The 27,443-nt window shown below is 45.7% G+C and overlaps 1 protein-coding gene across 3 annotated transcripts; it reads right to left on the reverse strand.

Annotated features, from left to right (window-relative positions):
* Nucleotides 1–25,012, reverse strand: RTF2 (replication termination factor 2). 3 transcript variants are annotated; one of them, XM_081033289.1, is made up of 9 exons: nucleotides 24,853–25,012; nucleotides 22,984–23,078; nucleotides 22,218–22,311; nucleotides 20,322–20,461; nucleotides 17,254–17,332; nucleotides 4,042–4,155; nucleotides 1,770–1,824; nucleotides 1,568–1,663; nucleotides 1–734 (listed from the first exon to the last, which is right to left on the reverse strand). In XM_081033289.1, the coding sequence occupies exons 1-9, from the start codon at nucleotides 24,919–24,921 to the stop codon at nucleotides 550–552; spliced, it is 927 nt and encodes a 308-aa protein (XP_080889415.1). In that variant the 5' UTR covers nucleotides 24,922–25,012; the 3' UTR covers nucleotides 1–549. The 3 variants fall into 3 exon arrangements, with proteins under 3 accessions (XP_080889415.1, XP_080889416.1, XP_080889417.1); XM_081033290.1 differs by having other exon boundaries at nucleotides 1–731; nucleotides 24,853–24,999; XM_081033291.1 differs by lacking the exon at nucleotides 1,770–1,824 and having other exon boundaries at nucleotides 24,853–24,999.
* Between the last annotated feature and the right edge of the window lie 2,431 nt (nucleotides 25,013–27,443).

A 27,443-nucleotide genomic window follows, 5' to 3' on the forward strand; every position in this document is an offset into this window, starting at 1 on the left:
GAAAAGGCAGACTTGCTTTATTTTTGTGTCAAATCGTCAGGTGCCCAACTCAATCTCTTCTACCTTGAAAATGATGACAGAGGAAACCTCCCCTACGTCCTGAGCCGGTGAGGAGACATGCCCCCGGCGGGCAGAGTGCATTGGAAACTCGTCCTTCCCCAGCTCTATTTCGGTAACTGTTGGCAGCAATACCATTAGCATTTCCGTCAAAATGAGCCGAGCACACACCCATGCGCTGCCAGGAACCTCAGGATTTCAAGCACAGGTGGCCGACACGACATCCCTGCCCGTGGGCAGGTCCACGTATATCTACAGGCAGAAGTGAGCACTGGGCCTGCGGGACAGGGTGAGGGGGCAGGCGCCCACCACGCCTTCTCCCAGAACCCCGAGTCTCACAGACACGAGTGGCCACGCCGGTTCCGAGGTGGGGAGGACAACTGTGACATCGTGCAAAGGGAGACCTAGCAGGGACTCCGCAGCACAGCCAGCGCCCACACCAGCTGCCCCATGGGGTCTGAGCGGGCTGCGTGGGGACGGCGGGCTGGGGCTTCAGAAGCAGTAGGACGTGTGGGTGACCCAGTGGGCTGACTCCTCCTTGGAGCGCTTGGCAGAGCTGTGGGTGGTGAAGAGGGATTTGTAAGCCTCAGATTCCTCGCTGTCGGCAATGGACCTCTTTGCGGCTCCACATGGAGGCTTCCCGACTCTTCCAGAAGAACTCCCATTTGCTGCAGCTGCTGGAAAAATGGAAACCAGACGCTTTAAGGTTGGGATGAAAGGTCATTCCAAATATCACATTCTCAAATGGGAAAAGGTAAGTGTTACTCCCAGGGATTTCCTTCCTCCTCTTAGGATGAAGGTAGAAATACACCATCTCATCACCAACCCGCAGAAGCATTTAAATCTGTCACTTAAAGTCACACTACTCGTGATGTGCTCACACTGGCCTCAGGTCTGTGCGTGACATGAATCAGATCTTGCTGGGATGGGAGGTAGCCTGGGGGGGAGGGGGCGCGGTGAGGGGAAGAGGAGGCCCCAGGCGGCTGCTGCAGGTAGACCCGGCACCGGACCCCGTTAGCCACTGCTGATGCGACTTACGCACAAGTTCATATGGTCTTTTACCTAATGAATCTGTGCTTCCCTTTTTGTGAAATAAATACTTTTTTTGTCTTTTTTGAGTTAAAATTCGTGAGTTTCAGGAGGAATGCACTGAATTCTGGACTATACGCCATACAGCTCTGACCAGCTGGCCAAGAGGCAGGTGGGGGGGGAAGCCTGGCCCCGAGGGCCATGTGTGGGGGACAAAACCTCCGCCCTAAAGGGTCGGGAACAGCCTGCTCAGCCCTGTGAGCCCCAGTCCACCAGCCGGGCACCACGTGCACACACCACAGGAAAGCCAGACGCCAGCGACCCTGATGAACTACTGCCTTGGGGTACAGTGACTGTTTCTTAGTTCCCCACGAGAGCTCAACCAACGAATTAGAGACATGACTCAGGACAAGCCTGCGTTTCCAAATTCATTCCAGTAAGGCTGACATAACCAGCCCCCTGTGGTCTCAGGGGGACCCACCTGCACTTTTGGAAGCTGGGGTGATTTTCTTCTCTCTAGAATCAAGGGTGGTTTCTTCAGGCTTCCCGGCCTTAATTTTTGATGGTCCTGCGGATTCTGCAAAAAGAACAAAGAGAGCAAAACAAAATCAAAAGCATGAGCTTCCTTAGGCCACAGGCCTACAGTCTTATTTTGCTGTAACATGGCCCTCTTAGCCTCTTACCTTCACTGACATCCGGCTTGGATACAGACTCTGCCGCCTTGGGTTTCTTTGCTTTCTGTAAAAAGACAGAGGAAGTTGCAGGTGCTCGGCTGCCCTCACTTCACGTCAGCGGTTCCCTGGCCTCCCAGGAGCCCACAGGCAGATGCAGTTCCTACATGATGGCGGGTGCTTGTTCTGAAGACGACCTTGACATGCCCTTAATTCTAAACCTTGACCCTTGGCATGGGTTTCCAGCTATGCACTTTTGCCTCACACAGGAATGAATATGTCTGTAGAGATCCGCTGAAGTTTTATATTCCAAAATCACATTTTCAAAAATTTTTAATGATGACAGATTTCAGTCGTAATGGTCAAGGTTAATGGGGACAATTCATCGTCCACAAAGAGCAGTTAAATGAAGACTAACATAAAGTACACGCGGGAACGTGTCCAGCCAGGATACGCGTGTGCTGAATCTTGCCCATCAAAATAAGACTTTTTCAAAGTTGTCACACTGCCTTGATATTTATTTAACTATAAGGATTTAAGGCTTACACTACCAGACACGTTAGCCAATCTTAAACTTTGGGTTACTCTTGTCAGATTTTGGGGCGCTAGAATTCTGTCGCTCATAACATATTGGTCAGCAAAGATTTTTTAAATGAAACCAACCATTCTAAACCCATACAGCTCTGTTAGAATTGATTCCATCACAGAAAGGACAAACAGGACCACGTTCAGAGAATTTACTTTAAAAGTGCCATTTTCCTAAGTAGCCAAAAGATGGTGCTACACATACAGATAGACAGCCTAATTAGGTTCCCAGCGTGGAAAACATGGCAAGAAGGCATATATATATATATATATATATATATATATATATGTCTTCTCGTATATGTATGTCTTCTTGCATATATGTATACATGCAATGGAACTTGTAACACCTGTACATGACAAAAACTTCCTGTTATTTCACACATGCAAATCCGAGGGTAAGCAATGCCTTGGCCTTCAAAAAAAAGAGACAAGACTTGATTTCTCAGTTCTCTGTTCATAGCTGTTATTTGAAAAGCACAAGCAGTAGGAGTCAGACGAAATGCTAGTCCTGTTTCCAGCTGCGAGTGTATTTGGGAAATATTTTGGTATCCTGGTAGCAGTATCTAGGAGGCGTTCCCAGAAGCTCTGGTGAGTATTTTGCAGAGAGGGGCATGTTGGTTCCCCCAGGCTTTGGACAACTTGGCAGGAAGCCTGGGACAGAGGAGACAACTCACTAAAGTCAGATGGTGAACGGCGACCACACAAACGTCTCCGGGACCTTCCTTCAAAACACAATTTTTGCCTTTGGTGCTTTTTAAAAACTGAACTTCATCAATGAAGAACAGTCACATCCTTTTTGGTAACTGTCCTTTGTCAAAACAGCTCAAGCCTTTTTCTTTCTCTTTTCTGCTCGTATGATAATAAAATCATAGTAATTTAGAAAACTAACTTAGAATGAACGCACTTACATAGATTCACTTTGAAATCTGTGCTCAGCCCTTTAAATATTCCTCGCTACTCAAAGTGCTGCCCGAGGGGCTGCACGCTCAGCAGTGGGTGGGAAACGCAGGTGCCCAGGACCACCCAGGTCTCCAGGTGACCCCCGGGACACTCAAATCTGTGCTGGGGTGATGGGGACTCCCCTTTTCCTTTATCTTACAAGTTATGAACACCAAGTCTGTACAGTTGTCTCTCAGCACATGCAGGGGGTGGGGGTGGTCCCAGAACCCTCGCGGATACCGAACTTCAAGGGTGCTGAAGTCCCTTACGTGAAATGGCGGCGTGTTTGCACATGACCTGTATTTGCATACAGTCTACAGTCTACAGGAGGTGTGCCCTCACATCACTTCATTTGTGTACATTCAGCAGCGCGCTTGGCGGGTGGCAAATTCAAGTTTTGCTTGCTTTCTGAAACTTTCTGGGATTTCCTTCTCCTACCCCCAAATATTTTTAACCCATGTTTTGGGTGAATCCACTGATGAAAACCAGAGGCTACAGAGGGCTGACTGCACGCTTTGCAATCAATGAGAGCACGGCAGTCGCGCTGACCGCCATTCCCGTGGGGCCTAGCCTGGACTGGAACCTTCTGGAGCCCAGGCGCTTCCGGGTTGTAAACGGGAAGCAGCCGCCAGCAATGTAGCTTGGTGGTTTGCAATGGGCTCTGAGCACGGAGGCGGCTGGGCAGAACCTGAACACTGGCCCAGGACTCTGGGCCAGGACTCCGGGAAGGTGAGGGACACCCACAAGGAGCCATTACCTTTCCCAGCCTCGCTCTCAGCCTTCTCTCCTCCATCCTGCTCTTCAGCATTTCCACGTCCTCCTTGGTGCCGTTGAGCACGATGACATCGTCGTCCTGGAAGGCAGCCCCACACTGGAGAGCAAAAGAAAGGAGACAGATTCATCACCACGCAGAGGGCAGGCACCCTTGGACCCTCACTCTCAGCCCAACTGCTGCCCCCCAAGCTCCTGGGAAGCTATTCTTGTCCCCCCGGCATGTTGGCCTAGCCAGCTCCTGGGTCTGCTGCCTTTGCTAGGTTATAATTTATTGTGGTTCTGTCTCCAAAACCCATCGCTTTGGGTCAAACTCATCTCCTTTTCAAGGTAAGCTTTCATGACTGAAGAGACCTTCCTTTGACCTACAAAAGCCTTCTCCCGGGGCGTCGTCCTGGGAGAGGGAATGAGGAAGAATCTGCAGGAACAGAATCAGGTGGCAGACGAGGCCCATGGGGCTTGGCGCCGGGGCTCTGGAGTAAATAGCCCTCGGACAAATACAACCCAGAGGCAGGTGTCTGTTCCCGTTTGCTCTCCCTCCTGGCTTCCTGCCACCACTCCTGCTGCCCCTCGTTCCTATCTTGTCAGCCGTCTCCTTTCTCAAGATGTTTAGTCGTCTAGATATGATCGCAGATCCCGTTCGGCATACAGTTGTGCCTGGAGTTGTATTTTTCACGTTGAATTAGCCACTACAAAGTTGGGAACCTCTCACATTAAAACTTGAGACATCTTGCTCTTTGTCTCCAAAATTCAAAATATCCATTAAAAGCAGACCCACACCCTCAAAGCCTCAGCTGCCTGGACCTGAGGTCTGCTCCCTGGAGGCCGGACACATGACCCTCCCACTGGCCACAGGTCCTGTCACTTGTTCTTGGTGTGCACCTGACCTTGGGAGGCTTCTGCCTAACCCCAGGAGCTTGGGTGGAGCGGCCCGTCTGTTGAGGGCAAACAAAAGCAGGGCAAGAGGCAGGTTTCTGTCACAATGCCTGCTGCCAGGCGGGGGCTCTTCTCCGTGGACTGAAAGGCAGAGGGTCACTTCAGAAGGGGTGGCAGCGCTGCTGAGAAGGCACAGCTGGCCCAAAGGGACTGACCCTCCCTCTCTGCTTATAAAAGTAACACATATGCAAAGTGAAAAACATCCATGTTTTCCTGCAAATGTGTTTCCCCACGTACTACTGTTACCGCACTGCTGAAATCATATATTCATTTTAAATTTTGCTTCCTTTTATTACTTGTAACTTAGATGTCAAAAAAATGGGGGGAAATGGTTACATAGATCATACCACATTCCTAAAAAAGGAGGAAGGAGTATACAGTTAGTTTTTGACAATGTAGAAAATGTTTATCACATGTTAAAAGAAAAAGCAGACTAGAATTTGTATATTCATAAGACCTCTGGATGTTAATTAAAACACAAAAGTATTAAAATAAGGGCCCGCAGGTAACCGCTGAGGAAAGAGTGGTAGCATCAGGAGCACTGAGCTACAATACTGGACATCTGTATCACAGACAAATGGAACAGTGCTTTCTCGGTCCTTACAAACAGCACTTGGGAAGACGTCTGCATGCTGTACTGTCGTCCACGGAACCTGCTCTGTCCCCTGAGTATAGTACTTATACTGATGGACGCATGCCCGTGTGTGTGCGCTGACTTTTAGAGCCGGGCTTCCTCGCCGTCACACTGGAAGCTCCAAGTGGGAGGGACCTTGTCTTTTATTTTTCATGGTCACAGCCCAGGGTCTGGAACACAGTGGACACTCGGTAAATAACTGCTGAATGAATGAATGATGACACAGCCTAGAGAAGTATTTCAAACCAGAATGAAAGGAACGAAATTTTAAAGCCAAATCGCTCCCCTAAAAGGTGACATGAACTTTAGACTTCTTACAACATGTGAGTGGACCCATCACACCAAATAATTTGAAGGGAAAAAAACAACTGCTAATCTGAAAGGTACAAAGACAGCTCTTTTTTGGCTTTAAGAAACAAACCTCCTCCCGCATTCATATTACCTCTTTTATAAATTACAGGTATATGCTACATGTCCACTTTACTTATTAGGATTTTCATTTTTTTTAAATTTTAATCTGTATAAGTTGACACAGTAAGTCTATTAGTGTTTTGTCCATTTATTACAATAGTTTCTCTAGTATGTCTGGCTTTTATTCTACATTTTCCTTGGAGCTGTGGAAGTGCAAAGCGGTACGTAGGTAACACCACCATTTTCTTGGTTTCTTTCTTCCAATGCTTTTTGGCTTAGAGGGTCTTCCTCCTTTTGAGTTAAGGATATGAAGTACCAGGTGATGTCCAGCACCAATCACTGCCCAGTGGGTCCCGCAGAACGGACGACGTTTAAAACGCACCCTCGGGGTGGGGTGCCGGAGACAAGCTGCAGCAGGACTTCAGAGCTGGCAGGGCGGCCTTGGCCTTCCCGGTGTGAAAGGGTCTTTCCCTTCCTGATCGTCACCAGATAACAGTAGCTCCTCGGCCCCTGGACTCTGAACATCTCCACACAAATGCATTCGGGGTCTCCCCGCTGAGAGGCTGGACTGAGCTATTGTATACAGACAGCACGCACGTCACACGCACACACAGCAGGGCCACAGCCCCGTGAGCTGGTTCCACTGGTCTGTGATACAAATGTAGGTATCGTAGCTTGCTGCTCCTCAGCAGTTTCCTGCTGGCCCTGCCCCCTCCCCCCTCCCCCCATCCTTCCTGGCAATTAAGCAGCCTCCCTGTAGCAACAGCACACCTGTTCTGCCTCAGAGTAATACGTCTCGAGGCAGCCGGTCCAGGTGAAGCACATCTGTCCTCCGACGAAGCATGCACCTCAGGTGTGCGCACGTACGCGGGAGGCAGGTACGTCTCCCTGGTGTGCAATGATGTCTCCAGGCTTCAGTCCCCTAATCAATGTGTCTGTGGGAAGCCTAAAGGCAGTGCCAGCAAGTGAGAGACGTTTCGCAGCCAGACAGGAAGTATGTTAGTGACGTGTCCACGGAGGAGACTGACGCGGGGAGGGCCCAGTAACGGTGAGCAGGGCCTCACCTCGCAGGTGCCTGGGCTCCAGAGGACACTGACCTGCAGCCTGGGCGTCAGGTCCCCTGCAGAGCCATGCTGACACACTCGGATTGCTCCCAATGCTACTCAGGGAGCCTGCAAGATTGGTAAGTGACTTGTGTTTATCCCTTCAATGAAAAGGGGGCAGATAACCACAGCTGGCCTCCTACTTTTGCAAGCTTTTAAAGAATTGGACCCACGACAGCCAGGACTTCACTCGGCTTTCGGAATGTGAGAGTTACCCTCTGGCCCAGCGTCTGGTGCTACCGTCTCATTCTGTGTTGTAAGGGGTGTTCCGGTCCTGAAGAAACACTCAGAGACGCAAAAGCAGCACTAGTTTTCAATCTACAGAATCAACAAGAATAAAATCCTCCAGGGATGAGAGGGGAACAAAACCTGCCAAGCAACTTCGTTCCTGTGATTTAAGCTGCAGCCACCGCAAGACCAGCAGCAAGTGATGGAGAGAAAAGCCCGTGGATGGGGCACAGCCAGGACCCCCACCCCAGGGGCGTGAGAAACACCCTGTGGTAAGTGCTTCATACCTGGGAGCAGGGCACGAATGGCACAGGCTGAACAGGTATTGTTATTACAACAAAATGCTTCTCTTTGCCTCCTCTATGGTTTTAAAGTAGAAATACTGGAATGCCAGTAATACTGTAAAATGCAGGTGTAGCAGCATCTTTTTCTTTCAAAAATTGTCCTCATTTTTTGGAAGAAAATAAAAGTGGAATATTTTCAGGTATGAGACCAATTAGAGTTTACGGTTTTAATGCCACCATTTATTTCTTCATTGCTCACAGGGGAGAGACTAACTCAGCCTCAGGGCCACATCCAGATCCTTAGTTCGCATTGGGTGCCAATACTAAAAATGTCATTTTTGTGCTTCCTTTGAGGGGACAGCCTAAAATCAAGTCTGCCTCTTCATATCAAAGCGGCTGAAAAATCACACACACATTTTAGGAATCAGCACGTTGCGATTAAGACATCTGTACTGGACAGCTGGACAGTCTCTGAATTCAAATTAGTCTAATAAGCTCAGACAGTTGTAGAAAAAACCTGTTAACTTGTAGGATGCTTTGGACATCATTCTGAGCCCAGAGCCCAATAGAAATAACACACCATCATTTTCACTGCTGTGGCCATAGTGACTTTTTTAGGACAAACCTACAAGTACATGGACAGAGCACCCGGCGTTCATGGTCTGGGAGTGCCATTACCCTGGGGCTGGCGAGCACTAAGGAACCCTAATCCCACGCAAGCACTGAGCACCTCCCTGGGCCAGGCTCAGTGGGAAGCTGGCATCCATCCGCCCCGTCCCCCGTCCCCAATGGCCCTAAGAGGTAGACACTGTCATATGTCCCACCTGCAGTCCAGAAAATGGAGATAAATTGTTTAATCTGGTTAAGCAGTAACATTCTGGAATATACAGCAAAATATTTGTGTTCCCTTCCAGTTTGAACCCATATGTACAAAAATCAGTTATCCAGTTGTAATCAGGGTCCATGATTCTTTTTTCTCCATGTCCTAAGCTTTTCACAGTGCTTGTCTTCATATTTATACTTTTCAGTTGGTTAAATGGAAGTCTACTGACATTGTACCAAGAATGTCTGCCATCCATGATAACAGCTGCCGTTTACATGATACTTACTACGTCCCAGTTCTAGGCCCTTTATTCAATGAATACTTGCTCAGTATGGGGAAGGTTCTTTCTGATTATTTCAGTCTTACTCGACATTTTTGTGCATGCAGTTACGTCCCTTTTTAAAAATAGTATCTCCTTAAGATAGGTTTTTAGAAGTAGAATGAGTGGCGTGGCAAGGGGAGAGAGCTGAGCAAAGAGGAAGGTCTCCAAGATGAACAGAACTTTCTCTAGCAAACAAGCTGAGAACTCACTGTCCTCACACTGAAGGTGATGACAGGACCATCTCAGTGTCGGTGGGAGGATAAGAGAGGAGGAGCCCAGCACAGTGTCAGGCACATAAAACATGCTACTGAGTTCACCTTGAAGGGATCCAATCAGCACGGGCTTCTACTGTAATTCCCATTTCAATCCATTTATATCCAACACTAACTCTGCAAAACCAATAGGGATTGAAGTAATGACTTATTAAAATCAATGCCAATTTTTATGAACTACCCACAATCCAGGAAAAGGCTTAAAAGTTCATGGAATGTAAAACAGAAGCTATCAGCATCTAGATTTTAGTTGTTACATCTCCCTTGGGTTCATGACTAGCTAAAATTTCACTGTAGTCACCTAAAGTAGTCATTCAACACTTTGGAGAGCACTGACAAAAAGAATGAAAACTTCCCTTCCATCGTAAATTCAAAATCCAACATAAAGCCCACCCGAGCAATCATGGAAATCATATGTGATGTGAACGCCTGGGGAGCGAAGACGACTCCCAGATGACCTCAGAAGCAGCGCGTCAGTTTTTTTATGTGAATGGAAACTGACGAGGGAACAAAGGCAGCTAAGTCTTGGGATTTCTTTTTGCAGGCCGTTTTGTCCAGGAGAGCTGTGTATATGGGCCAAGAGACTTGCTGTGGATCATTCAATCGCCTTCTCTGTTTGCCAGCAAATTCGACTCTTCAACAGACCCTCTTGTGGTCACGTGTCTGGAGAGGCGGCACAGACTGAGAGCGCTGTGGCAGGCAGAGGTTTCTGTGGAGCCACACTGGCGGTTTCCACAGCAGACTCGTTTTGATGTGAAACTGAACGGCTGAGCTGGACGTTATAAAGAGGGTTTGCTTTCTTACTGGTATCATTCTGTTTCCTTGACTTAAGAGAGCATTCAACCAAAGAAGACGGGGATATGATTCTTTGATACAAGTTAGTCCTATAATGAATTGAGAAAAATGCTATTGACAACACTTTGCTACTGATTATAGGCCACTTCTATCGCTTTGAGAAAGAAATCACGAGGAAAAGAATCTCAAGGTACTGCTGGTGACACAGATAAGCCCCCTGGAGGGCTGCCTGCTTCAGTAAACGGCTGCTGAAAATCGAGATCCTTCCAACACTTCGATCCAGGCTCAGGTGAGAATAAGAACAGAGCTTGTTTGGAGCAGTGGAGGGGGAGGCTAGGAGGCACGGGACAGGCCGGGGCGGCCAAGGTACAGCAGCAGCCTCCATGAGCACCAGAACCAACGACAAGAAGCTGCTGCTCGCGCTGCCCTGAGTCGGGCTGTCACTGTGTTCACTTGTGAAGTAAACAAACACAATCAAATCCCATGTAAACAATGTCTGAAATAAACTGCTATGGACTGTATCGTGAAGGCGATGTATTAACAAGGATCTTGAGATAATTTCTCTAGCTGTCTGGGAACAGAGGCTTCTTGCTAACATGCAGAGTCTACTGTTCAACATGTTCTATTAGAGTTTTCTTACATGTAAAAGTCTGTGCTGGGTATTATGCAATTTCTCAGCCTTAATATCCACAAAGACCATAAAGATGGCAGAAAGCTAAAATAACCTGGAAGCAGAGCCTGAAAATCAGAATTTGCCAACCACTTTTGAAGATATTCCCCTTCCCTAATTTATTTTCACCCCTTTCCACTCCACTCCTCACCCATTAAAAGAACTCGAAAAAAAGAACTCGAAAAAAACCAAAAAACCCAACAGTATGGGTGTACGTTTTTGTTTTACTTGTGAGTTTAAAACATCCACACACCCTACTCGCCTACTACAAAGACCAAAAAAATGAAGCCAGAGAGCTAGCAAGTCAAATGCTACCGATCACCTCTAGAACGTAGATCAGTGCTCCTCAAACCTGACTGTGCACACGAATCCTGTGGGGTCTTGGTAAAATGCAGATTCTGATTCTGCAGGTCGGGAGAGGGGTTGGGGAGGCTGCATGTCTTAAAAAGAGAAAACAACACCTCCCAGGTGACGCCAACGCTGTAGGACCATAGGTCCTGCTTTGAGTAACAAGCACATCATTTATTCTGCAACCTGTAATCACGCCAATGTGCTGCTTCTTATTACAGGAAGGAAGGAACACAGTGCGGAATACAATTAATTTTTTGGCTAGTGATTCGTTTACATTGAAAACACAAAAAACCTAGCAACTACATCTCTTTGGACCCTGTTTACCGAAATCAAAGGTGCACACTGTGCATGTATTTTAGAACACAAAACCAGAGTTATTTCAACCCCCCCGAGTCTCTTCTAGTGAACTGAAAAGCCAAATGTAGATAGAACAACAGAGTGAAAAGTAGAGAAAATGCATACCCCAAATATCAGAGGTTCCTGACATTGTACTTAGGACATTGATGTCTCTAAATTTCAGATATTATCTAAAAAATGAAAGAAAATATTTTAGACTTTGACACTGTGGCTTTACCTCACGTCGTTCACACTGTCACAACAGACTACAGTTCCTGAAACTGTGCCATCATTCTTTTGGCAGAGTTGGTAGAAATGGCTGGTCTTCACCTGGTCTTCCTGGGCATCCAGCCAGACTACATTTCCCAGGCTCCCTTGCAGTTAGGTGTGGCCACATGACTGAGTTCTGGCCAATGGAATGTGAGCAGAAGTGATGATCATCAAGTCCAGGCCCGGCTCATAAAAACTTCCTAAGCTGGATGTTCCCTTCTCTGTCCCCATCAGTCAATTTAATGGAGAATACTCCAAAAATCAGAGGAGGTCAGCGCTACAAGACAGCAGGAGCCTGAGTCCTTGAGTGTCCTTTAGAAGAAAGCTGGCCAACCAGGAACTTTCACTGTGCTACCGTTTGTCACAGCAGTTAGCCAAGCTTGACTGATACACTTAGTATTACTAAACGTGAGACTTTAAATTAGAAGTATGAGTTTGGTTCCTGATAACAGTATACCAATTTGTCATTTAGTTTTCTTCCTCATTTAAAAATGTTATTGTTTGGAATTTGGGTCTAAAAGGAAAGCGTCCGAGAATTTACTCTACTTTCTTCATTTTATATATTAGAACCTAAACCCCAGACAGGTGAAGTGATACTCCCAAGCCAGCACTGATATGTGAGCCATAACAGGCTGTAAATCCTGGCTGAATAAATGAATGAATGAATGACTCACTCAAGTGTGCCAGTGAATCTCCCACGCTCTATGATTTTCTACATTGTATAGTGTTATTGGTTGAATTGTGTGCCCCCCTACCTCCAGATGCTGAAGTCATAACCCCAGTACATCAGAATGTGACCTTTGGAAATCAGGTCCCTGTAGAGGTCATTAGTTAAGCTGCAGTCACCAGGGTGGGCCCTAATCCAACATGACTGGTGTCCTTATGAAAAGGGGAAATTTGGACAGACAGACAGAGTCCACGGAGGAAAGGCCTATGAAAAGACACAGAGAAGACAGCCATGTACAAGTCAGGGAGAGGCCTGGGACAGACTCTGTCACATCCCACAGAAGGAGCCAGCCCTGCTAACACTATGATTTCGGATTTCCAGTCTCCAGAACCAAGAGACAGTAAATTTCTGTTAAATCACCCAGTTTGTGGTACCTTGTTATGGCAACCGTAGCAAACTAATACGTGGAGTATTCAATCTAGCTATGCAAAAGCAATTTTTATATAGATTATGTAAGTGTAAAGTGCTTACTATCTTGCTTTTCTGACAACAGATTTATTTTTAAGGAAATTGCCTCCCTGAGATATTGCTAAATTACAGCCAGGGTCTTGCCTCACCTGCAGGAGGTCTCGACAGCCACGGCCACCCCTACTAGCAGACAGGAGCCATGCTCCTGGTCCTCTTCTAGTGTCTGCTTCTCCTTATGCAACCCTGACACAGTCAGTTCCCCTTTCCGCTGCTTCCTTTCCTTCCCTTGAAGTGCTCAGGTACAGACTTTCAAACGTTTGCAAGCACTCAGCAAAATTTCCCAAGCACAAGCAAAATGACTACAGAGTTCTCTCAAAACAGCACGTTTCCATGACATAAAATCACCTTCTCTGTAAAGCCCTGTTATGCATGTTTGTCGACGTGGTCACTAATATGATGTTTAAGGTTAGCCAATGCAAAGGAAAATGGCTCACCAATCTAAGAGATGGTCACCATTGTGGGTAGGACAAAAGTTCCACTGTTTTGGATCAGTGAGTCCCGCAAACCTAACAGCCCATTCTGGGAACTCTTACATAAAATTAGAACTCCGTGGGGGTCCACAGTCACCTCAAGATTTTGATTTCATGTGTCTGAGATAAGGAATGGAAATTTAACAAACTACTGTGATGATTTTAAAGCATACTCTAGTTTGGGAACCATCGATTTAGGACATTTGGCTTCTGAAATAAATTTCTGCTTAATTTCCCAGCTTCTGATATTCACATTCTTTCAAGTAGACGTCCTGAGTGTACTCACGATTGCATCTAACACTTAAACAACATCCTAATACTATTTGCTAAAACACACACACACATCGGAACACAGAGCATTTGCACTGGGCCAGTCGCGCTCTGTGGGATCCCACGCCAGCTGAGTTCCTGCTCCTGGTCAAGCTTCTCACACAGGCTCCTTTTTCAGACCTGCTGTCAAATTCTTGCGCTTGTTCAGTCTTTTATCTCTGTCCATCCTGCACGAGTCCACACAGTCATGCCCCCGAAGGCATCAATGGCTCCTCAGTCTGACACTCGAAGTTTCCGCTGCCCAGTCCACCTCTCATCTCTGGCCTCTCCCTGCTCCCACATCCCCGGCGCCTCCGTCCTGGCCAGCCCAGGCTGTGACTACGCCCGGTGCCTCCATCTTGCAGGCTGCCTGGGCCACTTCCTCCCCGGGAACTCAGCTGCTGCTCTCCTCCTCCCGCTCCTCCTCTCAACATCCCCTCCCCTCCCCGACGACGTACCCACCATCACTTATAACAGCTTCTCACGAACTTCAGGCATCCCCTGAATGTACTGTCAGATCTTAACATTTTTCTTTCAATCTACCATTGTTTCTACTTACATTTCTGTCCTACCATAAATACAAAACAGTTCCCCTTGCCGTAAAGATGGCAGAGAACACAGAACAAGTCTCACTAGCCCCTGCCTGCCCAGGCTCTGAACGTCAGATCCACCCTGTCAGGAGCTCAGTGGGTTAGAGAGGTGCTAAAAACATACCAGGACCGAACGGAGACTTTCTCCTTGAGGCAAGCAGACAGTCTGAAGGAGCGCTGAAGTGGGTGTCCCCGCATCCCTGTGTGCTGTCCGTAGGGCTGTCTGGGGTCCTGTCTGGGCACCAGCCGGCCAGCAATCCTACCCCCACCAGTCCTGTCCCAATCTCTGGGAAGGTCTGCCTGATGACAACCACGCTTTGTCCTCACGCCCCAGGACAGACGCCTCCTCCTTCATAAAGCCACCGCTCACCAGCAGTCAGAACGAGTGCCTGGCCCCTGAACTCCAGTAACAACTTTCCCATTCACCTGGTACTGGCCTCAAATAACAAAGCCGAATGGGACTTTCATGTAACGTGGGATTCCTGCAGGACTGCAGTCTCCTGGGGCACAGGGGTGTGTCACCTACATCCTGTTCCCCCTGGGAACACCTGTATACCAATCACCTTTAATACAGGAGAGATAATAAGTGCTGGTGAATAAATGACATAAATCAATTCCTGAATGCATTCTTTGAACTTCCTTTCTTTTGTAGAAGCTTAATGAGATGGATTCCAAATTCTATAATAGCTTTATTCATATTCTCCCCAAACTGACTTCTTTATCACCAATTATCTTTTGATTGTTTCTGAGTCCCAAATCCCGTGTTTCCCCGAAAATAAGACTTAGTCAGACCATCAGCTCTAATGCATCTTTTGGAGCAAAATATAAAAACCAGTATTATAATTATATTATAATTATTGTATTGTATTACACCTGGTCTTATAGTAAAATAAGACCGGGTCCTATATTAATTTTTGCTCCAAAAGACGCATTAGAGCTGATGGTCCGGCTAGGTCTTCTTTTCGGGGAAACACGGTAAATGGTATCGTATCACCCAGTGCTTCCTCCTCCATATCCAGCTTCTTTTATAGAGGGATTGTTTTAAAACTAAAGTCCATCTGGTCTATCTTAAAGCTGTCTCCTGGCTTCCTATTGTTCTTAGAATAAAACCCACAAGCGCCAGTGTGGCCACTGGGCCCTACATGAAGTGACCCATACCTGACCCTTCAATCTCATCTCCTTCTCTCCTGTCCCCATCCTCCACTACACTTTCTGTTCCTTGAACCAGCAAAGACCTCTGTTACTTCTGAGCTTTTGCTCAAACTTCCAGAGGTACCTTTGCCAACCACCACTAAGGTGGCCTCTCTCCCTCTTGTATGTCACCCTCTGTTTCCTTCCTAGCATGTCACAACTGATACTGCCTTGCTCAGTTACCTGAGTGTTTCTCTCTCTAACTGGAACGTAGGTTCCATGCAGGCAAGGACTGACTCACTCTTATCCACCACAATATCCCACCGCACAGTGTCTAGGGCAGGGGCTGGGCCCTAACAGGTACTCAACAAAAACTAAATGCCAGGCTTTTCATGGGCCAGCAAAACAGCAAAGACACAAACGTTCCGGGTGGTGACAGCACCGTCAAAGCCAAGGCATCAGCATTTCCTTCAAGTGAGCTGAGCAGGTGAGTCTCACATCAACTGTTTGCTCACACATATGAACATTTACTGAGGACATGTGACACACCCAGGAGAGGATTAAGCCCTCGGGTGAAGAGATGGACAAGCCTTGCTCCCCGCTCTCAAACACTCCCAGGAGGAGCAGATATTTGTAGGCAGTGAAAGTACTCTGCGTGATCCTGTTACGAGCAGTGGAAGTACTGAGATCCTATTACGAGCAGTGGAAGTACTCTGCGTGATCCTGTTATGAGCAGTGGAAGTACTGAGATCCTATTACGAGCAGTGGAAGTACTCTGCGTGATCCTGTTACGAGCAGTGGAAGTACTGAGATCCTATTACGAGCAGTGGAAGTACTCTGCGTGATCCTGTTACGAGCAGTGGAAGTACTCAGATCCTATTATGAGCAGTGGAAGTACTCTGCGTGATCCTGTTACGAGCAGTGGAAGTACTGAGATCCTATTATGAGCAGTGGAAGTACTCTGCGTGATCCTGTTACGAGCAGTGGAAGTACTGAGATCCTATTACGAGCAGTGGAAGTACTCTGCGTGATCCTGTTACGAGCAGTGGAAGTACTCAGATCCTATTATGAGCAGTGGAAGTACTCTGCGTGATCCTGTTACGAGCAGTGGAAGTACTGAGATCCTATTACGAGCAGTGGAAGTACTCTGCGTGATCCTGTTACGAGCAGTGGAAGTACTCAGATCCTATTACGAGCAGTGGAAGTACTCTGCGTGATCCTGTTACGAGCAGTGGAAGTACTCAGATCCTATTACGAGCAGTGGAAGTACTCTGCGTGATCCTGTTACGAGCAGTGGAAGTACTGAGATCCTATTACGAGCAGTGGAAGTACTCTGTGTGATACTGTCAGGACGGATACAGGTCATTACATATTAGTCCACACCATAGAATGCACACCACCAAGAGTGAGCCCGAGTATAAACGAGGGACTCTAGGTGACATGATGATGTGTCAGTATAGGTTGGTCAACTGTCCCACTCTGGTGGAGAGGCTGACAGCGGGGGAGGCTGCGCATGTGGGGGCGGGGCAGAGGGAATATGGGAAATCCCTTACTTCCCTCTTAATTTTGCTGTGAACCTAAAACTTCTCTAAAAAAATAAAGTCTTATGAAAAAAAGAAAGGAAAAACCCTTATGGTCCAGTGGTGAAATCATCACATAACCACCAATTACATTCTGATGAGCTCCATGAGTTAACAAGAAACCCAGGGGCCGGCCGGGAAGGGAGGTTCAGCACAAGGGTTCACAGAGGAAGTGATCGCTCTGGAACTAAAGTTCCCAGGAAGGACCCCAGGCTGGCAGGTCAGGGTAGAGGGAACAAAGGCACAGGACAAAGAGTGGCTCGTTAGGGAGTGGCCCGAGCTTGGCCTGAGCTGGGCAGGCAGGCAGGAACCTGTCACAAGAGGGAGTCTGAGTCTGTGGAAGGGTTTTAAGCAGACAAACAACTAATTAGATGCATGTTTCAGAAAGAATTGAAGGGTGTTGAAATGACACATGGAGGAAAGGACCCTGAACCACCTGATTTCCTCAGCTACCGAGAAGGAACAAATGACATATGTCAACAACTCACTGTGTGACAAACTTCCGCTTTTATCTCTTTCAAAGCTCGTTCAGAGAACACGCACCCACAGCACCGCAGGAAACAAAACCTGGAGAAATAATCCAACATGGAGAATGAGTTAAACACCAATTTAAAAATTGTTACCCTCATTATCAATTAGCATTTGTTTAGTTTACACAAAGGCCAAGAACCACAAAGAAAAATGGTTACATTTGGTTCCATTAAGAAAAATATTAATATTTAGTACATCCTAAATATGTATACATAAATTAAAACCATAAACACAGGCCATAGTCCCATTCCAACCCCCATGCAATACGTCTTTGGAATAAAGTCTCTCCTATAAATAAAAATAAATAAATACATTTTTAAAAACCCCACAGACGTAAAAAGTCAAAAGACAGAATAGGAACTCAGGAAAAAATACTTTAAATATATATGCAATTCAGAGATAATAAATACACAAAAAGGTCTTAAGAAATAATAATAAACAATAGAAAAATGGGCAGAGGGCATTAACATGTGGTTCACAAAAGACATACAAATGGCCAAAACATATATAAGAGATGCTTAAACTCAACTGTAATTAAAGACATGCCCTTCAAAACAATGACATATAACGTTCTACCTATCAGGCAACAATGAAAGAGACTCAAGGAATCCAGGTGAAAACTTCCTGAGGAAATAGGCACCTTTGGTGGGTGGGGACAACACAGTGTAACATTTTAGAAAGACAATCTGACAGTGTCAAGTAAAGCATCACTTTTTAGAATTTCTCCTAAAGAAACATGCTCACAGGGTGCCAGTACACAAATGTGTATTTACGGAGCTGTGCTGTACAGCACTGCTTGTAACAAGAAAACCCACCTAACTGTTCCTCAATAGGGGAAGGGCTAAATCATTTATGAATACTCACACAGTGATTAAAAAGAATAAGGTTAATCTCTATTTAAGGGCATAAAACGTGTTTAAATTAGAGAAGTAGAAAAAAAAGAGAAGCTACAAAATATGTGTAACATGATTCCATGACTGTGGGAAGAATACACATTCACTATATTTCTATTTGCAGAGGTAGAGGGAAGTGTGGTGTGTTCGTGTTGGGAAGGTCTGTGGGGGTGTATTAAATAGCAAACAACTAATAATGCCACCACTGGAGGCTGGGGCTGGGGGGAGGGGCAAAAAGCACTTTCACATTTTATTTTACACACTCCTCTAAAAATGCCACAATAGGAAGGTTCTCCAATTCCCTAGAGATTACAGCAACTGTAGCTTGCCATAACAAAACCCAATTATTAACTTTGTACTACATTCATTAAATGTTGTTTAGGACCTCCCAAAATCCTATTTTATGGATGTTTACTAATTATTAGTAATTTAGGAAATTATGCTTTTCTTGAAATAAAGGTTGGATGTTTTTATGACACTGGCAGTTAATTTTTATTTTTTCACATATTTAAATCTTTATTATACAAACTTTACTAGATATAGAAACGACTCAATTTTCTAGTGTGAAGGCCCTATTAACAGAGGAGGGCAAAGCAGAAAGAGGCAAACTCCGATTAACTGGGAAGCGAGAGGGGGAAGAGCAAATGAAAGAGAAAAACTGGGGGGAGCCACCATCAGAGCCACGGGCTATAGGTAACTCCCACTCAGGAGCCCAGAAATGAGCTTGTTTCTGCTAAATTCCTCTTTTGGGGTGAACCATGGTTTTCTTAAAAAGAAGTGGGAAGTCAGACACAAAAGGTTACATGCTGTATGCTTCTATTTATATGAAATATCCGGAATATGCAAATCTGTTGAGACAGAAAGCATACTGGCGGGTGTCGGGCTCAGGTGAGGGAGGGTTACGTCCACGAGTCTGGCTCCCCAGAACAGTTCCTGCTTGACCCAAACGGTGAACTTTAGCTTTTTATTTTATTATTTCTTTTCCTTTTTCCAGCTTTCCTTAGGTATAATTGATGAACAGGAATTGTGTACATTTAAGGAGTACAACTTGATTTAACATATGTATACATGGTGAAATGATCACAATCTAGCTAAATAAAATATCCATCACCTCACATAATTACTACTAAATGGCCAAGTTTAAGAGAGAGGCATAAATGATTTAATTTCAGACATTTGAAGAAGAATGTAGTCTTTAAAAGTGGACGATCCTCGGGCCTCCATTTTCCTTCTCCCGAAACCCACAAGGCCATAGGTTATTCCACATCAGAGCACGGTGGTTAGTCTCTCTGGTGTGTTTTGTCACACACAGCACACTGATGTCCGTAAATGAACGCACACAGCTGTGCCGAATGCTCCCGGTTAACTGTGGTTGTAAATAGCTCAATAAATGTTTTTATTTACTTGAGATGCTTTGCCCCAACTTTCCTGGTTGAAAATAATAAAAATTAATTACTACCTTTTAACAAGGAATGTGTTAGATGGAAGATACCAGATGACTCTCTGGACTACCAACTATGAAACATTTCTAAATGGTGGGAAAAGAGTTTAAAGCTTTGGCGTAGTGAGACATCCCATAAAAAGACACCTACAAACCCATTCAGCATTCATATTTCTGCAGGCAGAAAAGTACAGGTCACTAACATTTGCAGTATAAATCTCAACCTTCAGAGTTCCGATGCTGTAGCCAGAGGATTTGCCAGCTACATAAGTCGTCCTTATCAGCTGGGCCTTTAGCCGACTGACCAACCACACATTCTGTAACACTGTTTCCCACGGCGTACTTTTCACCAATCATAGGGACATGGGATTTGGTTGATAGGAAACACTTGCCCTTTGTTTTCTTTCTCACAGGAGATCAAACAACCTAACTCAAGTCTCATAAGTGCCACATGAGCAATTTTTAAAACCCCTCTTTCCTTCAGGTGTCCTACTCTCAAATACACAAGGACAAGTTGAGTGGACTTAGACGCCACATTACTAATGGCTGACGGAGAGTGAACGTGGGCTTGTCATGAGCACTGCTGCCTCTAAGCCACTATACAAGCCCAAGGACACCTGAAGGAAGTTGGTGTCATCGTTACGCTGTGGAACAAGTCTTAACAGTACCAGGACTATTTAACCAGACAGACCTGTGTCGGCCATTCATCTCCAAGCCCACGACTGGGCAAATGAAACGTGCTCGCTGGAGGTCATCGTGTTTGTCACCTTTTGTGTTTCCTTTATCCCCTTCCCAGGCAGGATTATCAGAAAGCCTTAGTTCTGTCACATTCTGTGAAAAACCATCAATATTTTAAGAAGTCATTTTATAAATGAATCATTCTTATCCTTAATAACCACCTAAGTCAACAGAGAAATGGTTCTTCTAGTACCTTCCCATACCAAACCTCTCCTTCCTAGTTACTTTCCTTTGACCACCAATTAAGATATCCATCTTAATTAAACCATAAATTGTGATAGAAAACAAGATTTTTAAAATCTACTGACTAGTAAATAAATTAATTTCTATTTTACAAATACTTTTCTATTTAAGGAAAAGTAAGTTCTGACATGATAAATTAATTACTCCACTAAGAGAAAGCGTTGTATTAGTTTCATCCAGAAAGGGACACTTTCTCTTTCTGCTGATGAATCCTCACTGAGGCTCTTCCAGATTACTGACCATCCATGTTTATTTAACAGTTGAATTGACAGTAAAAGCTGAGGCCACAGGCAGACTATTAGCCAGCAAATACTATCATATTCCAAGATTCAGCCGTTCAGGTTTTCAAAAATTCAATTTTACAAGGAATGACTTAGCCCCACTTTAGCATTTGAGGCATTTTTTCAGAGTTAACCACACCATTTGATTCCACCATTCTGGAGAGCAGCTGAATAACTCAGAAGGAAAGCCATCTGGGATGTGTCTCATCAAGTTCTCTGCTCAGAGTATTTGTGGACTATTCATTGACAGGAATGACAATCTCATATATTTGCATTGCTTGTTTGAATCCTTTCATTTCCTTGAAAGGTTTATTATTTTTTTTGCATTAAAGTGAAAAGTTCAACCACCTACACTGAATACTGAGTTTTAAGCCCAGAACTGTATAAATAAAATTCAATGATAATCACATTTTTGAGAGAAGATAATTATGCTATGTGGGTTTTTTAGGAATGGATTCTCTTCCCAAGGTAAAGGATGACAATAATCAACATAGTTATTTGTATAGCACTACCATTAGCTATGTTTCAGAATTACTAATTTGCCTGAAATGAACACATCCTGTATTCTATAATCACGCCAAGAATTCAAACAAAAGCCTAATATAATAATGAAAAATTTAAAAAGAGAAGAAAAAAAAAGAAAAAAACAATAAAAAAACCAACCCAAAGCCTCAGACTGGGCATCAGGGGCTCTGGTTCTGATGTATAAGCCTCACTAACTGGCCATGTGGCCTCAAGGCGTTATTTCTGGGAAGCATGAGGTGACGTGTTTGACAAGTTCTCAAATTTTTCATTACTTTTCTGATTTTTCTCCCATTGATCAAATTTGAAAGACTCTGTCCTCTCAACAATGTCCTTAACTAAAAAACTTGTTTTGCCACTTTTATGAAAGAACTTGAATGGCCAGTCAGAACTTCCAGTGAGTAGAAGATAACCACAATGATTTATCAGTGATCTACCTATAAAATTCTCTAATTCTATGAAAGCATCTCCCAAATAAAAAATTCAAGTATCTGAGTTTTAACTACAAAAATAATGCCTCCCAACATTTGTACAGCACATTAAGACTTTTCAAACATATTAAATTAAGAGTTTTCACACATATTTTTCACACATATTAAATCATAACAGATTCATAAGACAGGAAGCACAGGTGTGGGGCCGTCTGGCTTGAGCTTTACGTGACCTGCCCCAAAATCACACCTTTAGCTTGTTGGGTGGGAATGGGATTCCAACTATCTGAGTTGTCTATAATATACACGAATTCTATAAACTAAACCGTAACCACTGAGACTCTTGGAGCATTTCAGAATCACCTGTCTTACCTTGATGCTTTTAATGTGAGAGGCTGCCTTCCCCAGAGCCTTTCCAGAAGATTTGTCCAACAGAAACTCAATGACGGCATCTTTGTTATAAAGTCTGTAACAATAAGGATGAATCAAAACATGCTGGCAACAATTACCCTTCAGGCAAAGGAGAAGGACTAAACTGAGTACAATCCAAGGTCATTTACATCTGGTAGCAGAAATACCCGACCTTACTAAAAAAGTAAATGTCGTCCTCTCGCAACTATTTCCAGATCATACAAAGAAAGAAACTACTTTAAATCAAGGGTTGCAAATTGGCAGCCTGAGGGCTTGAATGCGATCTTAACAAGGATTTTAAAATTGGGAAATTTAATACAAAACTAAACATTTCCAACTTTTCCTTAAAAAAAGAAAGAAAAGAAAAGAAAGAAATCAGAAGTTCTGGAATCACTAGGCCACATTCTTGAACTGTTTAGACAGGACATGAACTCGCCAGTTCACGTCCCCACCATTCCCTATTGCCCCCTCATGGCTCCTTCATACATTTAGGCTTATAACTTAACTCCTGTTAACCCCTATGTTTTCAACCCATGGATTAAATAAACCAAACCGAACAGGAAAGTGTAGAAGTATGTTTAGAGCCAGAAAATGATAACCTAGGCTTCACAAATTTGCTTGAGAGAATTCACATTTGAAGAATAAGTAACTGTACTTACAAATTAAAATTCTTAAAAAAAAAAATCACTTAATCAAAACTCGTCTTGATTATGTAAAGGAACCATACCTGCCAAGTTCACAGGCAACTATTGGGCGCCTTAGTATTTCTTGACTTAGAGCACAATAGTTCCATTGGGCCACCAATTCAGCATCTTTGTCAACCTAAGGAAAAAAAATTCTTCCAATTAATTTTCACCTCTTAAAGACATAAGGTCCACAATTCTACATATAAAGGCTTATTCAATAATATCACACCATAATTTTTAAAAAATAAAAAACAGTAACACAAGAAGCTGCGATTTAAAAAGTCCAAGTAAGCAATATTATGTCAAAAAGTCCCCTCTAAACATGACACCTACGATGAAACAGTTTATATCAAGTTATCCAACTGCTTAGGCAAGCTATACATAAATATTAATATTCGTATCTTAACTATAAGTTAGGAAAGCCATACAGAAAAAACAAGCAGTACAGGTTAATTTCTAACAATGGGAAAGGTTCCAAAGTTTTAACGGAATTTAAGGACTACGGATTGAAAAGATAGGCTTTTTTGTTTAAAAAGATCAGCACAAAGACTGTTATAATTCTTTATAAAATCACCAATTTTAACATAAGTGTTTTTTTGGTAAATTATTCAGTAGGGGCACATCAAACCCTTATCCACAGTATGAAAATCCAGATATAAGACCTTCCATAACCCTCAAATGATATTTTTACCTACATGATATTCCACATCCCACTCTTTCCCCCTCCTAAAATACTAAACCTGAATAACCTAACATGATGGCACATTTGGAAGAAAAAAGAAACAGGAAAACAAAAAAAAATAAGAAAACAATGTGCTTAAATTTAATTTTTGCAGCAACACGTGCTTACGTGTTTACGTGTTTCCTGCGTGCCAGACACTGAGCTAAGCAGTTTCTGGAACGTAACCTTTCAGCCCTCCTAAAAACCCAAGTTCTCAGTATTTTCACATGTGTCGTTGAGGAAAGCGAGGCACCAAGAGGTCAGGTGACATGTCTAAGGTCACAAAGCAAGCAGATGAAGGAACGAGGAGAAGAGCAGGCCGGCTCGGGAGACCATGCTTTTAATCACGACTCTCTATTTCTCACAACACAAAACAAAACCCACAACCACCCTCCTGCAGTTGTTCTTCCAGCCATTCCCCAGGCCCAAAGCCAAACTCCGGCGGCTTAAATCAATAGCCTTTATCAACGCTCACAGCGTAGTGGAGAGCCGAGGGGCCCGCCACCCGTGGAGCACTGCCCCGGGCGCCTCCCGTTGGTAAAAGGTCACGGCCCGCGCTAACCTTAGGCTCCCGGACAAGCGCATGGGAGCCTCGGCTTCATCCCGCAAGCGCGCCGACCACGCGTGCGCCCAGGAACTAGTCACTCAGTTCAGTTATCCACGCTGCGGTACCCACCGTGCTGGGCACCGCGGCAGCTGCAGAGGGGCCAGCGTCCCCGGCTGCCACCAGCTGCCTGTCCCCTCGGCCCGACATTAATCCACCGGCGGGCGAGTCGGGAAGACCTCCCCGAGAACCTGCGGTCAGCGCCTGTAAAGCGCGACACGCGGCACCGTTCGCACCGCTGTGACGCACGGCGGCTGGGCCGCAAATCCTGGCTGTGCCGCTCACGGCGCGACCACCACCTCGGTCCTCTTCCCCCTCCGCGCCCACGTCTGAAAAGTGAGGACGGCGGCAGCGTGTGCCGCCGTGCCAACGGCGCGAGGTCCCCGATGCTAAGCGCACTGCCGGGTGCGCGGTAACGGCAAGTACTCAGCAAAGGGCCGCTATTAACACCGTGGCTAAGGCTGAGTTCTCCCACCGGGATGAAGGGCGCAGCCACGTCTGCAAACCCGCTGGCTCCGCCCCCACCGCCCCGCGCTCCCTGGGGGCCCCACCACCCCCAGGCCCCACCAGGCCCACGCCACTGACCTTCTCAACCTTCTTGGGCCCCTTCACCAGTTCGTGCCTCTTGGGGATGGTCCCCCCGTCGCAACCCATCGCGAGCCGGGAGGCAGTCAGCAGCAAGCCCCAGCGGTACCAACTTCCGGGGCTTCTGGCGACAGCTGCAGTCACTTCCGGCGCGCCGCTGTGACGCACACGTCCGTCACGTCGCAGCGGGGCGGGGCCGTTGCCAAGCTCCGGTTGCCAGGGAGAGCGTCGCTAGGCTGTGGGCGTGGTCCCCAACCGCCTGCCGCCGCCGTCCCTGCCTCCCTCCCACGGGGCGTTGGAATTCTGCCCAATCCTGCTCGCCGGGGGCGTGGTCGGCGCGGGTGCGGGTGACGCAGGAGCACCCACCGCTCGGGGCCCAATCGGGCACATCCCTGCACTGGGAGCGCCTTGAGGGAAAGCGCCGCCTTCTGTCAACGGAATTAATGATGCGTGTGGATGGAATCTGTTAATTCAGTGAACATTGATGTGTTTACAGGGAGAAACGAATCTTTTTTAAATGTAATTGATTGGGGTGACAATTGTTAGTAAAATGACATAGATTTCAGGTGTCCAATCGAGAAACGAATCTCTATGGAGCGCCAGCTGTGACCTAAGCGCCCACAGCAAATCCTGTGAAGGGATGTTGGAGGCGATTCTGCGGGAGTAAAGCCTCTGCCTGAGGCCTGACGCTTCCCAGGCTGTCGTGTACGTGGCAGACAAATGGAACTTTGCACGCACTTTGCACGTGGGTGCATGTCATCCACAGCCTCCTGAAGTCTGAACGTTTTTCCATTTATTAAAAAGTAGGTATAGTTAACAGACACAAAAGTGTAAAAGGTGCACGGATGTTTAAATGACCTTTCTAAGAGACAGGCTGTATTAAATCTGTGATGAGAACTCAAATCTCTTGCAAAACCCCTGCTGACGTCCGTGATTGTTCCCTCTCAGCTCCGGACTGTCTCTCTATTTGTTCCGTCAATGATTACGACGATTAGGAGAAAGGCGCCCCATTGAGAGGAAGGTGGACCTTTATGATTGGATGTTACCACGTTGACCAAAGTGAAACATAAAAAAGCTGAAAACATTCCCCATTTGGGGACAGAAAATATGTGGATATCAAAACTCTAAGGGCTTAAGATTGGGTTATCTGTTACTGCAACTATTGGGAATTAAGAGAAAATAAACCCTTTGCTCAGTTGGTCCCTTGGTCTCTTATGATTTATTCTTATGCCAATCACAAGAATTGTAAAGTCCGTGAGGGTAGGGACTTGCATTCCCTAATTATTTATTCCCTGTTTTGTTCCATTGTTTCAGTGCCTAGAAGAGTCTTTGGCACACTCAGTAGTCATTTCCTTAATAAACCAAAACAAAGTACAGACTCATTCAGAGAGGGGTGCCAAGCCCAGTTTCGGCAGCCCCTGAAGCTGATAAGTACTACCGCGTTTCCCCGAAAATAAGACCTAACTAGAAAATAAGCCCTAGCACGATTTTTCAGGACGACATCCCCTGACATAAGCCCTAACGTGTCTTTTGGAGCAAAAATTAATATAAGACCTGGTCTTATTTTCAGGGAAACACAGTATTGGAATCCCCTTTACCAGTAAGGAAACAGAAGCCTGGAAAGATCAAATGACTTGTCCAAGGTCACACAGCTAGTAAGTGAGAGAGCTGGGAATGGGTTCCAAGGTTAGGTTCCCTCCTGACAGGACAGAAAATCAGATACAGAATAGTATAAACCCAAGGGTCTTTAGACAGACTCTCAAACACGTCCTCTTTTTTGGCAACTGTCGTGCAGGGGTACCCTGCTCGCTGCGCCATTTGTCATGCAGGGTCTCAGCTCCGACTCCCCGCCCAAGAACGCAGGACACGGTAAGGCCAAAAAGGAACACCCATGGAGCCATAGATAGGGGAGTCAAACCAATATATTCTCGCTGGCGGCTGGGCTGGAGACACAGGAAGCAGGATCTACATAATCTGCCTAACAGCAGTCCGTGCTTGCCAGCCACCATCTTCTTCCTAGCCCCCATTCTTTTCTGCTAGCGTAGCCACAGCCGTTATATTAGTGGCCAATGGCTTAGGGGTTACAGCTGACGGCCAACTAGCCACAGCTGCTGGCCATCTGATCACAGTTGATAGCCATTTACTACCCGAGCCAGCACCTTTCTATGTGAGGCCGAGAGCCTGGAAACTGTTTTTTTGGGGTTTTGTCCCCACAGCAACTAAATTTGCCTCTCACCGAGTTCATTTGGGGGAGAAAAGATAAAAATAGGTGCTCCTTATTAAACCCTGACTGCACTGGGAGATTTGGAGGCATTCTTTCCTTTCTCTCCTCACAACAACCTTAGGAAGTAGGGGGTATAATTCCTCCTTTTTTTCCAAATGACAAACCTGAGAGTCAGATTCACAAGGTGTCTTGGGTCGAGGGCACAGGCAGGTGAGTAGCATGAAGGCCTTTCTCAAATGAGGCCCATTGGATAACAGCTGTGTTCCTTAACCTTTCCCCCGAAAGCTGCTGATGACACCCAGCAGCGCCTCCTGGGTGGGCATGAAAGCTCAGGCAGCTGAAAGTTTTTCTCTTCCTCCTTGGTTTC

The sequence above is a fragment of the Rhinolophus hipposideros genome, assembly GCF_964194185.1.
Source record: "Rhinolophus hipposideros genome assembly, chromosome: 22".
Classification (NCBI taxonomy): domain Eukaryota; kingdom Metazoa; phylum Chordata; class Mammalia; order Chiroptera; family Rhinolophidae; genus Rhinolophus; species Rhinolophus hipposideros.